This window comes from Haliotis asinina, chromosome 6 (assembly GCF_037392515.1).
Source record: "Haliotis asinina isolate JCU_RB_2024 chromosome 6, JCU_Hal_asi_v2, whole genome shotgun sequence".
Taxonomy (NCBI): Eukaryota; Metazoa; Mollusca; class Gastropoda; order Lepetellida; family Haliotidae; genus Haliotis; species Haliotis asinina.
In genome coordinates, this window is record NC_090285.1 from 11,447,865 (window position 1) to 11,464,799 (window position 16,935).

A 16,935-nucleotide genomic window follows, 5' to 3' on the forward strand; every position below is an offset into this window, starting at 1 on the left:
TCTCACCTGGAAAGGCATCGACGAACCGATTTGATATAATGTGATGAGTTAAACTCTGTTTACTTTCAACGACAAACAGGTTTTGTGTATCCCGATAATGGGACCTGAATATTCCTTGAAACTTTCAGATGTTAAACAAACTTTACACTGAAAACGCAAGGCTGAATTATCCGAACAGTTACACAAATAAATATACCAGGAAAAGGAACGTTTATAGAACGAAAAAAGAAAAGTTTACTGACCTTTAAAGTCCTAAATCTCCACTGAAACGTAAACTTGGCACTGTCACATAGCCACAAACAACACCGATTCGCAATGGCGACCGTAAGATGTTCCCTCGTTCATAACACAAAAAGCATCCAAATAACACCGTGAGTGTCACTGATCTCTTATGATAGCTGTGATTACTCGGGAAATTTCTACACTGATGACACGGGCATAGGAATGTTTCTCATTGAGTTGAAACAAGGCGTCTTCTTGCACAGAGATATTAAGGTGGTTCTGAATTCACTACCGATCAAGCAGTAGAAAATGAAGTTGGTAGCACTGTTTATGATTGTCATCAAAACTGAAAACCAGACAACATGGAGAGTTGCGTCATAGGAAGTATATGATGTAAAAAAAACAAACTTGTAAACGCCAAAAGGTCCGTGAGTGGCAATAAACATTACAGTTATTGCAAGAACAAGGCATGTCAGCTGAAAGGCGCCGCGATTGTGCCGTGTGTTAGGGGAACTACATTCGTCATTGTTACGTGTTAACGATCTCATTCTGCATCTGGAAACCACGAGGATGACGTTGCAGATGAAGATGACGAGTATAGGGAGAATGCATGAAAATACCAGACTAAGGTACGTGGCGTGAAAACAAAGAAGCACCAGCACGTCGGAGAATGAATCCGAAAAAATAAGCATCCACAGGAGAAAGACGGGCACGTTGAATAACAGAGAAAACACTGCAATAGCTACGAGCAGCTTGTTTTGAACAGAATCACGCATACAAGTGGAGAATCTAAAAGGCATTGCCACTGCCAGACATCTCACAATTGCTATCAATACAGTCAGGTATGCTCCAAACGTTTGAAGTGTAGAAAAAAATGGTGCTAGACAAATATACACTTTGAAAGTATCAGACACCAGTCCTTCTCTTTCAAGGATACCAGCCATAAGCGCGAAACAGATGATCACTAACAGTCCTATATCCACAACATTGAGGTACCTCAGGAGTCGTAATGGCTTTGAATTCAGTTTGGAAAGCACATACACGCTTGTTGAGTTTCCAATAATGCCGAGCAAACACAACACTATTCCAGTAGATAGTAACAGGATCACGATGTGTACATAATCCATGCTGATGGATGCACTGAGCTGTCATCTCCAAGCAATATATATACTCAGAATTGGTGTATCCTTTGGGAATATTAATACATAATATGCTTAAGTGGATGGCAAATACATTGCAGACCCAATAAATGGTAACGGTTGCTGTACCAGGTTCATTCAGCTGCATATCCTGCGCCTATATGTGTCAAAATGTGAATGTGGGATACATTTTATTTGCAATCAGGACAGATTAATGCAAAAGCCGGCTAAGTTCTTGATAACATTTTCTTTTTCTGTGTGGCATTAAGTCTCTCTTGTGTATATTACATTAGCTTTCTCTTTTTTCAGAGGATAAGTAAATTAATTCTGTCTCTTGGCTGCTGATGTCTGTCCATGATATGTGTGTTTGACCTTTACCTGACTCACTATTATGGAGCGATATGTTTCCAAAATTGTAGCAGCGCTTGCTCATCATATTTACACACCTCTGTGTTTACCATTTTTATATTTCTTCTTACTTTTACCCTTAATACATCGATGTAAGAAACTTGTTTGACTTGAAAAAGTGCTTGCAAAAATACTTTTAATTCAGGAAGCGCCAAACGCAGAGAAGAAATTATTATTAGTATAGAAAGAATATTTGTATTTTAGGATTTTTTTTAGGGCATAATTTATAAATTCATTGTCTGACATTGCAATTGAACAATACCATATCAAAAGTTAGCACTAATCAGGTGAGTATGAAAACGTGTATCTTCAATGTAATGATACACTGACGGTTAGCAAGTTGGAAGGCGTTAGTGTATCGTTTGTGCTGTTGATAGCATATGTACAGTACTTTCACTGCACATTGAATAACATAAAAACGAGTTCTGTGTGCAGCTGTACGAAAGTTTCGATTTCCAGCCTGAACAACTAGATGGTGACTATCACAATACGTTTCTGAATGGATAAAGATACTGATTTTGTACTCAGAAAGACATATTCTATTCAGATAGGCCATAGACATCCCAAAGTACTGTAATCATATTAAACTCGATAATGTCAACTTACACAGCAATACAGTTAGCCATCAAATACACATTTTCCCAATACTCAGCTTATATAGTAAACGTATATGGAGTTACACTGTTTTGCATCGCCAAAATACAGACTTATGGCAGCCACCATCAGCGTTGTTGGAGATTGTATACAGATCTGGACGTCCTGAGTCAATGCTGCTCCTCTGCTGATCGTCAGTTTCACACACAACACCAGAAATAATTAGAAAATGTAGATGATTTCGTCGTCAATAGTTGAAGCTAATTATAAAACCAATAGGTCGCCATCTTGTAATCAAATGGTAGTCAACTGCCTGAAATATATATTCATATGGTCACACTGATGATGCGGACATTGATCTTTTTGGTCTTATGGTGGAAATTGTCTACTAGCACAGAGATATCACGGTTGTTCTAAATTAGATCCCTATCGAAATGTAGAAAATAAAGTTGGTAGCACAGTAAATAATAGTCATGAAAACTAGCAAGACTATCTGCAGTGTCACATATAATTAAAGGTAGTTCAGAGACGCCTCCAGAACCTAAACCTTGCAGTGACTGCACAGAGACGATCAAGTCACCTGAAACGGCGTCCGTCAGAGTAGCTTATGTTGCACTGAACTCGCACAGAAGTTGAAAATGTGGAAAGTATTGTCACAATTAGACGTCTCACAAAGACAAGGAAGACAGTAAAGTATGCCTCAAAAGTTTGAACTATATACAAACACGAATGCACTAATGCACATAAACACATGACAACTTGTCTTGAATCCTTCGGACCTGAGCGGATCCATCGTTAGGAAAGTACAAACTGTCACCAACAATGCAACATCCATGACATTAAGGTACTGCGACAGACTCAAGAACTTTGATTTTATCTTGGAAAGAACATCTACACTTATCACATTTCCAATAACACCCAGTCAACACAACGCGAGTTGAATGTTCCTGAATACTCCGTAACCCAGTGTACGAAGACGTCATGGTACTGTATATGCTGAATTAAATCTCAATGCAGTGCATTGTTTTATATATATGTTATAGCGTCTACTTCAGGACAGCCACTCCAAATACTTCTAAACACCAAAAACTATGCAACAAGGCCATATGAAATCTAATTATTATTATTCGATATTTTGAGATATAATAATATATATAGTGGGCACTATATGTGTGTGTATATATACGAGTATGTGAAGTTAAAACTAACAGCACTTTTTGAACAATACATCATCTAAAAACAGGCTGTAGATCAGCAAATGAAGGTTGATCACCATGCTAGGGACTATGGGGCCTTTTGCTACCAGCATAGACCCTGGCTGGATTTACACCATCCCTTCAAACGCTGCTGACTGTAGGAACAGTTTGCCTAAAATGAAAATAACAAGACTACCACATAAAAATCTTGGTAAATAAAAATTTTACGTACTGTCTCTGGGAGACAATGATTTTACGGTACTTTAACCCTCTTTGAGGATACAGCAACTGACGAATACAAAATGTCTATGATCACCAAGTTGCCTTTTTTTAAAAATTTAAGCGAGTAAATAGCGAATAGTTAGATTTAATAACACAGACTAAATTTTGTCCTAAATGGTAATTAGTAATGTGTCAAATGGCTGCTTATACCATGTACCTAGTTTCCAGTAAGTTGCCCTCCCTGTAGAAATTAGGGATTTTTCTATAGAATTCAAAATTATACTTATACCTATTATATGTTTGGATATTTTACATCAAAGTAAAGGATGAGGAGGTCGGATACATATTTAAGTTTCTGAGAGTTGGGGTATGTGGGTGGTGGTGGTAGTGATGGTGTGTGTGTGTGTGTGTGTGTGTGTGTGTGTGTGTGTGTGTGTGCGTGTGTGCGCGCGCGTGTGTGTAGGGGGTAGGGCTGAGGAAGGGTTTTAATATCTTCTTGTCATCAGTGGCAAACTTATTGTATGGCAGGATGCACTGTTTGAAAACTTCAAAATCGATTCAAACTATATGTTATATAATAAGGTTATACATATATCATTCCATTTCAGTGTTACGAGTGTGCATTTATTTTCTGTATATTTTTTTAATTAAGTAATAATTATTATTGGGTCACAACATTTAGTGTTTTGAATATCAAATATGCTGGGTCACATTTCGTTTTAATTGCTGGTCAACACTTTTAGCATTCTGGTTTTCCGGAATTTATCTGCTCCTAGGTTTCTATGTGTTTTCTTCCTGAAGACTTATTCGAGGGCATTCTACAGCGTTGACGATGTTCGTTTGTGGTTGGTTGCCGTGTTGAGGGCGACACTCGTTCATATTTGCTGGAGTTACATCACCGCCAACGCTTGAAAACCCGTCAACGCCTGACCTACATTATCTGCTGTCACACCGATCGCTGTGTTGACATTCTGCATAGCAGATTACCTCTTGTAGTGAGACTTTGGTGAGTTTGATATATTGTATTTTTGTGACCCACTGACTTAGATTTAGTCTCTCTTCAATTGTATTTGTAATCAGCATTGGTAAATTGACTTGTGACGTTGTATACCTTCCTCTCTTTACATAAAAACAGAATTTGAACGTTTATGACTTGTCTTTGTTCTGTTTTGCTGGTTTACAAGAGGATTTCTTACATTGTTTGTCACGGTAAATTCTTAAGCGTAACATCAGATATAACACTTTGAAGGCACAGCCAGCTGATGGGCAGGGACAATGAGAGTAAAATTTGTTGGCTGCACATTGGTACAGAGGTACCATACCACTATACCCACTGCCACCAAGACCACGTCAAAGAGTCTAATAAGGTATAATGCTGAATGCATGACTTTGGTTTCAATATTCAGATATTTCTTATATTGAATTCCTAAGCAAATTCACTTCCTAAACACATTTTCAAAATGTATAGAAAATCATTTATTCAAATAATTTCAACAGAGTATGACTTACTGAAGAGGTATGTCTCTGACCAGGGCGCACTGTATGAATGATGCGTCTCTGATGATTATCAGTTTCACACACAACACCAGAAACAATAATCCTTCCGTGGTTCTCTCGTGATAATATGTCTACAGAGTCCTCTGGTGTGACCAGGTAGCCAATTCATTTCAAACTGTAACTGGTAGTCAAACAGTGATAGTAGTCAGTCAGGTAACAAGTAGTCAAAATACTACATAGATCTGCTGCTTGTGGAACAGGGGTTTTTTTGTACAAAGATACGATAGTTATTCTGACCTCGTGACCGATCAAACAGGAAGTTGGTAGCACTGTTACTCATGATCATAAAACTGGAAAATCTACCGAAATGTTCTACTAAATCACTTACAGAGCGAGGAATCCAAAGACAGATACTACGAACACCAAGAGATTGGCAAACAGCGATATTTGAGCAATACAGCAATCTATCATCAGATGTATCTAATCTAATCTAGCTGTGGGGATGTAACTATGTCTCTTAATACTAGTACTACGAGGGTTGGCTGAAAAGTTCTCAGCCTGAGTGGTGTTTGCCACCAATGAGGACAATCATTTAGTGAATCATAGACACAAGAACTACAAACGTACTAATAGTTTTATCTCAACTACAGCTCTTTTGGTAAACCTACCCTCTGAAATCATCAGAAATGGACAAAACTGAATACAGGGCAGTCATCAAGTACTTGCAAAAGAAAGGGATGTCCCCAACACAGATACATGCTGACATGGTCTCCACTCTAGGGGATGATGTTCCTTCATTTTCCACAGTAAAGAAGTGGGCTGCAGAATTTAAGCGTGGCAGACAAAGCCTTGATGATGACCCACGCTCAGGAAGGCCTTCAACAGCAACCACTCCAGAAAACATCAAGCGAGTGCTCGATATGTTGATGGATGATCGACGATTGACTACTTGACATATTGCTAGTGTAGTGGGCATTTCTCATGAGAAGTTTGAACATATTATCACCAACGAATTAGGAATGACTAAAGTTTCTGCAAGATGGGTGCCAAAGCTCTTGACAGCAGAACAGAAACGTGTCAGGTTCCAGACGTCCCTTTACAATTTGCGTCGTTTTGAAGCAGATCCCGATGCTTTTGTGGCACGATTTGTAACCATGGATGAGACCTGGATACATCACTTTCAACCAGAAACAAAACTACAGTCAAAACAGTGGAAGCATCCTGATTCACCAGCTCCGAAGAAAGCCAAGTCGGTTCCTTCAGCTGGAAAGGTGATGGCATCAGTCTTTTGGGATTCCAGGGGTATTCTGCTCATTGATTATCTTGAAAAAGGTCAAACTATCAACGGCAGATACTATGCTGATCTTGTGAACCCGTTGCGAGAAGCAATCAAAGCCAAACGACGAGGGATGATCGCTAAAGGTGTCCTCTTCCACCAAGACAATGCGCCTGTTCCCAAATCGGTGGTGGCCATGTCAACAATCCGCGATTGTGGCTTTGAACTCATTGACCATCCTCCTTATTCACCTGATTTGGCTCCTTCTGACTTCCACCTGTTCCCCAAAATGAAAAAGGAACTCGCCGGTCGCCATTTTGCAAGTAATGATGACGTCATTTCCGCTGTGACTGATTTTTTTAGGGTAGCTGAAGAAGATTTCTTCCTGACCGGGATTCGGGCCTTGCAGCATCGCTGGCAAAAGTGTGTGAACTTGGAAGGGGACTATGTAGAAAAATAAATTACAAACGTGGACTTTGTAAGTTTTTTTTCACAGTGAGGCTTAGAACGTTTCAGCCAACCCTCGTACCAACACATATGTATGAAGACTCGGGTGGGTATGTTTGTCATTACCTAATAATCAGCTTAATTATCATAATGGATAATGGCGACGAACTAAGATTACAATGTCGCTGGCACCCGTGGCGAGCCACCTCCACGTGGTGGGTGCTGGGTAACGCAAAGAGCTCGCCGACACCCCCGTTGTGGACCCGGGGGAATATTTGGTCCACCAACCCGTTTGCCGTGGGTTGCGGCCCTGTGTCGGTGGAGGACGGGAGTCTGGGGGTTGAGGGCATTGGGAGCCTGTAATCGTGTTCCCTTTGCTCAACACACTCCTTTGACCCTTACTTCACCTAGACGGGTGGTTGAATGGGCCCGGTTCAACCAATCGGCTGGTCATGTCGAGCCCTGTGCATTATCTGTATTTGCACGACTTATATTTTTAAACCGTATTGTTAAATTTAGGCCTTGGCTCTTTGGGTTTCTCAAACACTCCACTCGATTTGACATATATCTTCTTTAATTTGCCTAGAGCCTAAATGCCCAGAAGGCGATGGCTCATGGGCCAATCTGGTAGGATTGATCTTTTCAAGATTTTTCCTACTTGAGTATACCCTCCTGGTATCCCTGGTGTCGTCTGTTGGAGATCCACAGACATGTGACATCGTCCTTGTTGACACTCCGTGGTGGGTGGGGAGCTAGGAGGGTGAATTATATCCATTATGATCATGGCACCCCCACTTAAAAAACGATCGCATGAGTCTGATGATTCACTCTCTTCGGACGATGAGGCTCAAACAGTTTTAATCAACCCTGACAATTGGTCTCGTTTCCTTATCATGTCTTCAGTGGATAATGGCCCTCTGAAACTTAATCCCTTTGCCATTGCGAAGGGCATTGAAGGTTTAGCAGGCGAAGTACAAGGAGTTACAAAACTACGTTCCGGTTCTTTACTTATCGAATGCAAAAAACAGATACAATCCAAAATTCTGCTCTCGACCAAGTCACTTGCAAATGTCCCTGTGACGGTCTCTCCACACAGGACATTAAACACCAGTAAAGGCATTGTCCGTGATGCTGGACATTGCCTTTCGGACATGACAGAAACTGACATAGTGACAGAGTTACATGCCCAAGGGGTGACAGATGTTAAACGTTTCACTGTCAGAAAGAATAATGAAATCATTAAAACAAACACTTATCTGTTGACATTTTGCGTTCCAAACCATCCCAAATCACTGAAGGCTGGTTACTTTCATCTCAGGGTTGAGACGTTCATTCCTAACCCCTTGAGGTATTACAAATGCCAAAAGTATGGTCATGGCTCCAAGTCATGCCATAATCCACCAGCGTGTCATCGTTGTGCCGGAAATTGCGAAGATGGTAATCTGTGTAACAAAAGCCCTGTTTGTGTCAATTGTTCTGGTAACCATCCATCATCTTCTAAGGACTGTCCAACTTGGAAGCTGCAGTCTAAAATTTCCAGAGTAAAACATGAACAGAAGATTACATTTGCTGAAGCAAAGAAGATTGTGCTTGCACAAGAACAGCCTGGTCAGACATATTCCACTGCGGTTTCCGCTTCTCTTCAGGGATACCAATCTAAACATTTTTCATGTAACTCTGTCAGTTGTCAAACTGACTACACTTGGACAAGGACATCAGCGCCTACTTTATTACCTGCCGAAGTCCAGGTGAGGCCTCAAAAACAGAATTCAAGTTCACAAACGATGTCTTCTTTACAAACGGACACGGTATCTTGTAATATGGACCCAATTACATCACAGAGACAATCATCAAAGTCAGATCAACGAGCCAAATCAGACAAAAATGTCAAACAAACTGCACAAAACAAACACAACCCGTCCACTGAAACTGTCAAAAAGTGTCACAGTGGCAGAGCTCCGAAGGGAGCGGATAATCCTGTTAAACTCTTTAACAAGTTTGGATCCCTTGAGGACATGGACGTGTCCGACCATAGCCATGGTAGGACACATAGCTTGTCTCCCTCAAGGAAGTTGAGGGGTAGATCACCCGTCCATCCTCCGAAGAAATGATATCCTCGCCTATCATACAATGGAACTGTAGAGGACTTAAAACCAATTTGACTGATTTACAATTATTAGTCCAAGATTTTAAACCGTCAGCGTTGTGCTTACAGGAAACCCATCTGAAACAGACAGATAATTTTGATCTCCGTCAATTTAATATATACCACTGTTTTTCTCCTCGAGGGGATAAGGCTTCTGGTGGAGCATCTATCCTGGTGAGAAACAATGTTATTCATAGCACAGTACCCCTTAAAACAAATCTCCAAGTCATTGCAGTACGACTTACATTACAGGTTGCTTTTACTCTATGCTCTTTGTACATACCGCCAACATCACCTTGTCAACTGTCTGATCTTCAAGCTCTTTATGATCAATTACCTAAACCTTGTTTAATCATGGGGGATTTAAATGGCCACAACCCACTCTGGGGTAGTACTAATACTAACACCAAAGGTAAATTGCTGGAGGATTTCATCTCGAATAACGATTTATGCATTTATAATGATGGCTCACATACACATTTACATCCTGGCACAGGAACATATTCAGCTCTTGACTTGTCTATTACTGACTCTAACCTACTGAATGAATTTGAATGGTCTGTCCACGACGACCTCTGTGGAAGTGACCACTTCCCAACAATCTTAAATCCTGTAAATCCATCTGATGTTTCTCCTTCGTCAAGATGGAATTTTAAAAAGGCTAACTGGTCTTTATATGAAGCTATTTGTGCTGCTAAACTCAAACCTGAACTTTTTCATGATATTCCTGATGCCATAAAATGCTTTTCAGATGAACTAAAGAGCATAGCTGACGAATGTATTCCTAAGTCCTCTGCAGTTCCTCATATCCGAAAACCATGGTTCAACAATGATTGCAAACAAGCTAGGAAGGCACGGAAGAAAGCTGAACATTATTTCCGTCGCCATCCTATGGTCCACAATTTAGACAAATTTAAAATTTTAAATGCTAAAGCAAGACGTACTTTCAAGCAAAGCAAACGCCAGTCTTGGCGAAATTATGTATCCAAACTTAATTCACGTACTCCGATATCAAAGGTGTGGAATATGATCCAGAAAATTAAGGGTAAGGGATCCAAATGTAGCATCCACCATCTTAAAGACGGAAACCAGTTATTGACTAATAAATCTGATATTGCAAATAAACTTGGTGAGACGTTGGCCAAACATTCTTCTTCTTCTAATTATGTACCTGAATTCCAACAATACCAAAACCAGCAAGAAAAGAAGGCTATAAATTTCAGTTCAGATAATGGGGAAGATTACAACGAAACTTTTTCCATACATGAGCTTCATACTGCACTTGACCAGGCTCATGATACTGCTACAGGAGCTGATAACATACATTATCAACTTCTGAAGCACTTACCAGAATCCTGTTTAGAGACCCTTTTAAATATTTTTGATAATATTTGGACTTTTGGGAAGTTTACGTCCTCATGGCGTGATGCTATAATTGTTCCAATTCCTAAACCTGGACGCGATTATACGGATCCTTCCAATTATAGGCCCAATTCACTAACTAGCTGTGTTTGCAAAACCATGGAACGCATGATAAATAATCGACTTGTCTGGTACTTGGAAACAAATAACCTTATAACAGATATTCAATGTGGTTTCCGTAAAAACAGAAGTACTGTCGATCACCTCGTGCGTTTGGAATCATTTGTTAAAAACGCACTAATTAATAAACAACACGCTGTGTCTATCTTTTTTTATCTTGAGAAGGCATATGACACTACGTGGAAATATGGCATTTTAAGAGATTTACATGACTTCGGTTTACGAGGTCGTTTACCTCAATTCATTTCCAACTTTTTAAATGACAGACAGTTTCAAGTCCGAGTGGGTTCTACCCTGTCTGATCATTACAATCAGCATCAGGGTGTTCCACAAGGCAGTATTGTATCCGTCACTTTATTTAGCATTAAAATCAACAGTTTATCTAAGGTTTTAAATGATTCAATTGATGGATCACTCTTTGTGGATGATTTTAATATTTCTTGTCGTGGTAAAAATATGCATACAATTGAACGACAACTGCAGTTATGTTTAAATAGAATAAATAAGTGGTGTCTTGAAAACGGCTTTAAATTTTCTAAATCCAAAACTAATTGTATACACTTCTGTAGGAAATATAGACCTCATAAGGACCCAGAGCTAACCTTAAATGGCTCTCCCATTAAGGTGGTAAAGGAGGCCAAGTTCTTGGGCTTAATTTTTGATTCCCATTTAACATTTCTGCCACATATTAAATCTCTTAAAGCTAAATGCCTCAAGGCGCTCGATTTGTTAAAGGTTGTTTCCAATTCAAAGTGGGGAGGGGATCAGACTACTCTCCTTCACTTATATAGATCACTCGTCCGCTCTAAACTTGACTATGGCTCAATTGTATATGGTGGAGCCTGCAAATGTAACCTTAAACGTTTAGATTCAGTCCATCATCAAGGTCTAAGACTTTGTCTTGGCTCCTTTCGCACGTCACCCATTGAGAGCCTCTACGTCGAGGCTGATGAACCATCCTTTGATCAGCGCCGTATAAAATTAGCCTTACAGTACGTGACAAAATTACATTCCAATCAGTCAAACCCTGCCTATAACTCCATCTTTAATCCCCCTTTTGAGGAACTGTACAACAGAAAAAACTTCTCTTGTTCCGCCTTTAGGCCACAGAATTAAACCATTTATTTCTGCTGCCGGCATTGAGTTGGACAACATAACGCCTTCCCGTCTTTTTTCTTCTCCCCCTTGGCAATTAGTTAGGCCACACGTGGACCTAACATTAACTGCACAAAAAAATCAGAAACTAATGACTTAAAATATAAACAAGAATATTATCAACTAAAAACTAAATATAGCACTTACAAATCCTTATTTACTGATGGGTCCAAGGACGGTGATGCAGTGGCTTGTGCCATTGTCATTGGATCCAGGACAATCACTTTTAGAATACCAGATGAAAGTTCTATTTTTACAGCAGAAGCAAACGCCATATTAACAGCTCTTAAATACATTGAAAGACACCCTAAACATAAACAATATATAATATATTCAGACTCTCTTTCTTGCCTTCAGGCTATTAAAAACGTATCTTGTAAACATCCACTTTTAATTGAAATTATTGAACTGTATAATAATCTTGCAACTGGCCAATACGACATCGTCCTTTGTTGGTTACCCAGCCATGTAGGCATTTCTGGGAATACAATGGCGGATCTTGCTGCCAAGGCAGCACTCAACAAATCTGTGACACCACTTCGTATTCCTTACTCTGATTACAAAGCTGTCATCAGATCGTATATCCGTGATCTTATGCAGAAGAAGTGGGACACCCTAGTAGGTATTAATAAGTTACATGCAATAAAACCCTCCATCGGTTACACCTACTTGGATTGTCAGTCCAGATTTGAGGAGGTCATCATGCGGCGATGTCGCATTGGCCACACTAGATATACGCATGGATATTTATTGAAAAGTGAAGATCCTCCGTTTTGTATCCCTTGTGATGAACGAATCACAGTCAAGCATGTCCTGCTTGACTGTGTTGAATATTCCATCACAAGGGATAATTATTTTAAAACACAAACTATGAGGGATCTTTTTAACAATATTAGTTCTCATTTAATTATTGTTTTTTTTAAAAGAAATAGATTTGTTAAATGAATTGTAAATAGCTAAATATTTTATTATTGAAAGTTTGAATTGGTACTTCAGATTGTTAGTGGCTGTACCCTCGAGGGGGGTTAAAGTGCTGTAAAATTATTGTCCTCCTGAGAGGGTACATAAGTCCCCAATCATTCACAGTCAGTTTCAACTTTCCAATTTTTAATCGTAGCATATTTGTATTTATAATTATGGCTAGATGTATCTAAACTGCTAACGGCTGAGGGGATGGTGTAAATCCAGTTGGGGTCCATGCAGGTAGCGAAGGTACTGTAAGTCCCCATGGTCCCCAGTGTGGTGATCTACCTTCAGCTGTTGGCAATCTATAGCCCATTTTTATATTGTATTGTCCCCCCAAAAATAGTTATACCGTTTTAGTTCTACTTACTAGTTTTAAATACCTCTCTGTGATATCCTAGTTAGTTTTACTGTCCTTCGGTGACAGTTTTAAATGTGTGCCATTAATTACTATGTATTTTTATAATAAATCGTCCTCGTCACGATATGGCTGAAATACTGCCGATGTGACGATAAATTTTAACTCACTCACTCACTCACTCACAATGTCACTGACACATACTCTGGATATCAACATGATCTGCAACAAGAACGGAAAAATCCACTTCATTTAGAAAATCAGTCCTCGTAGGTATCTATATAACCTGAATCCCGTAACCGAAACGGAAGAGCAATATGTTTTTAACTAGTTTCCGTTAATCAGAGGAAGGACATGCAGAAAGAAGAGTGAAACACTTGACTGAGGACATACTATAGATATGGAAATGGTGATGCAGTATGAAGAAGTGCACTGATCACGAAAGAAATGACATGAACAGTGAGTGGATGAGTGAGTTAATATTTAACGTCACATCGGCAATATCTCAGCCATATCGTGACGAGAACATTCAACAACGAAAAAGATCATATGTACAATATAAAAACCTGTCACCGAAGGACAGTAAAACAACTAGTATGTCACAAATGGGATTAAAACTAGCGTGGAAAGGTAAGAGTAACATCAGTATTCGGACAATACACTGTAAAAACAGGCTATAGACTGCCAACAACTGAAGGTAGATTACCATACTAGGGACCATGGGGACATACATTACTTTTGCTACCTGCATGGACCCCAGCTGGATTTACACCATCTCCTCAGCCGTTAGCAATGTAGGCACATATAGCTATACATCTAAAAGAACACATATACCACGATTAAAAAGTGGAGTGTTTGAATTTATTGTGAACGTTTGTGGACTTATGTACCCTCTCGGGAGATATGATATATTGTTTATATTTAGGGTGTCTTTGAATATATTTAAGAGCCGTTAATATGGCGTTTGCTTCTGCAGTAAAAAATAGAGCTGTTATCTGTTATTCTAGTAGTTATTGTTCTGGATCCAATGACAGTGGCAGAAGCTACTGGACCCATATGTAAATAAGGATCTATAATTGCTATATTTATGTTTTAAGTGATTGTATTCTTGTTTATACTGTAATTAATTTGTTTCAGACTTTTTAAATGAAGTTAATGTTAGTTCAACTTGTGGCCTAACCAACTGCCAAGGAGGAGAAGGAAAAAGCTGGGAAGGAGCTATATTATCCAGCTCAATGCCGACAGCAGAAATAAATGGTTTTATTCTTAAACCAAGAGGCGGAACAAGAGAAGATTTCTTATTGTATAAATCCTCATAGAAAGGATTGAAGACACAGTTGAATGCAGGGTTTGACTCATTGGAATATAGTTCTGTTATATACGGTAAAGCTAATTTTATACGTCGCTGCTCAAGAGATGGTTCATCAGCCTCGACATACAGGCTGTCAACAGGTGAGGTTCGAAAGGAGCCAAGACAAAGTCTTAGACCTTGATGATGGACAGAATCTAATAGTTTTAGGTTGCTTTTGCAGGCTCCACCATATACAATTGAGCCATAATCAAGATTCGAACGGACAAGTGATCTATATAGGTGTAGGAGGGTAGCTTGATCACGTCCCCATTTTGAACTAGACACGACTTTCAATAAATCAAGTGCCTTCAGGCATTTAGTTTTCAGGGATTCGATATGCGGGAGTTCAATGTGAGTTAACAATGAGACCTAAGAACCTGGCCTCCTTGACAACTTTAATGGGAGTGCCATTTAAGAACAGTTCTGGGTCCTTATGTGGTTTATATTTACGGCAAAAATGTATGCTATTAGTTTTTGATTTAGAAAATTTAAAGCCGTTTTCAAGACACCATTTATCTATTTTGCTTAAACATAACTGTAGTTGGCGTTCAATGGTATGCATATTTTTGCCACGACAAGAAATGTTAAAATTATCCGCGAAAAGTGATCCATCGATTGAATCATTTAAAACCTTAGATAAATTGTTGATTGTAATACTAAACAATGTGACAGACAAAATACTGCCTTGTGGGACACCCTTATCCTGACTGTAATGATCAGATAGTGTAGAACCCACTCTAACTTGAAATTGCCTGCCATTTACAAAGTTGGATATAAATTGAGGCAATCGGCCTCGTAATCCAAAGTCATGTAAATCTTTTAAAATTCCATGTTTGCATGTCGTGTCGTACGCTTTTTCTAAAACAAAAAAGATCGACACTGCATGTTGCTTATTTATTATGGCATTCTTAACAAAAGATTCCAAACGCACAAGATGATCGATAGTACTTCTGTACTGTTACGAGGTTATATGTTTCCAAGTACCAAACAAGTTGATTATTTATCATGTGTTCCATGGTCTTGCAAACGCCGCTAGTTAGTGAAATGGGCCTATAATTAGAAGGATCAGAATGATCACGTCCAGGCTTGGGGATCAGAACAACTATAGCATCGCGCCATGATGAAGGGAAAGTTCCAGTTGTCCAAATGTCATCACAAATATGTAAGAGTGCCTCCAAACATGATTCAGGTAAGAGTTTCAGGAGTTGATAATGGATGTTATCAGCTCCAGAAGCAGTGTCGTGGGTCTGATCAAGAGTATGAAGCTCATGTATCGAAAAGGTTTCATTGCAGTTTTCCCCATTATCAGAATTGAAATTAATAGCTTTCTTTTCTTGCTGTGTTTGATATTTTTGGAATACAGGTAGATAATTAGATGAGGAAGAATGTCCGGCTAACGTCTCTACAAGCGTATTTGCAATATCTGATTTAGTGGTTAATAACTGTTTCCCATCTTTTAGATGGTGAATGCTAGATTTAGAGCCCTTACCTTTGATTTTCTGGATCATATTCCACACCTTTGATATCGGCGTACGCGCATTAATTTTTGATACATAGTTTCGCCAAGATTGCCGTGTACTTTGCTGGAAAGTACGCCGTGCTTTAGCATTGATAATTCTAAATTTGTCTAAGTTGTGGACCATAGGATGGCGACGAAAATAATGTTCAGCTTTCTTCCGTGCCTTCCTAGCCTTTTTGCAATCATCTGTAAACCATGGTTGCCGGACATGAGGAACTGGAGAGGACTTTGGGATACATTCATCAGCAATTTTATTTAATTTATCTGAAAAGCATTTTATGGCATCAGGAATATCATTAAAAAGTTCAGGTTTGTCAGTGCAGAGAACTTCACATAATGGAGAGTTGGCCTTTTTAAAATTCCATCTTGATGATGGAGGAACATCGGATGGCGTCACAGGCTTTAGTATTGTCGGGAAATGGTCACTTCCACAGAGGTCATCATGGACTGACCATTCAAATTCACTCAATAGGTTAGAGTCAGTAATAGATAAATCAAGAGATCCTGTGCCATGGTGTAAAATTGTATTTGAACCATCATTATAAATATAGATCATTATTTGAAATGAAATTCTCCAGTAATTTACCTTTAGTGTTTGTATTACTACTGCCCCAGAGAGGAGTCTGCCCATTTAAATCACCCATTATTATAGAGGGTTTAGGGAGTTCATCATACAGAGCCTGAAGATCAGCTTCCTGAACAGATGATGAAGGGGAAATGTACAAAGAGCAAAGAGTAACTGCAACATGCAAAGTAAGCCTTACTGCAACGGCCTGGAGATTTGTTTTATATAGAACAATCACATCATTCCCAACGAGGATTGAAGATCCTAAAATGGCTTTATCACCTGGAGGAGAAGAACAATGATATGCACTATATTGACGTACTTCAAAGTGATCT

At 39.2% G+C, this 16,935-nt stretch overlaps 1 protein-coding gene across 1 annotated transcript; it reads right to left on the reverse strand.

Moving 5' to 3' along the window:
• Nucleotides 1-419: 419 nt before the first annotated feature.
• On the reverse strand, nucleotides 420-1,349 carry LOC137287012 (FMRFamide peptide receptor frpr-18-like). The gene has a single exon (XM_067819091.1). The coding sequence runs from the start codon at nucleotides 1,347-1,349 to the stop codon at nucleotides 420-422; it is 930 nt and encodes a 309-aa protein (XP_067675192.1).
• Between the last annotated feature and the right edge of the window lie 15,586 nt (nucleotides 1,350-16,935).

What these genes read in the sequence shown, in the direction of transcription:
- LOC137287012 (XM_067819091.1), bottom strand. Translation starts at nt 1,349, where the DNA reads ATGGATTATGTACACATCGTGATCCTGTTACTATCTACTGGAATAGTG.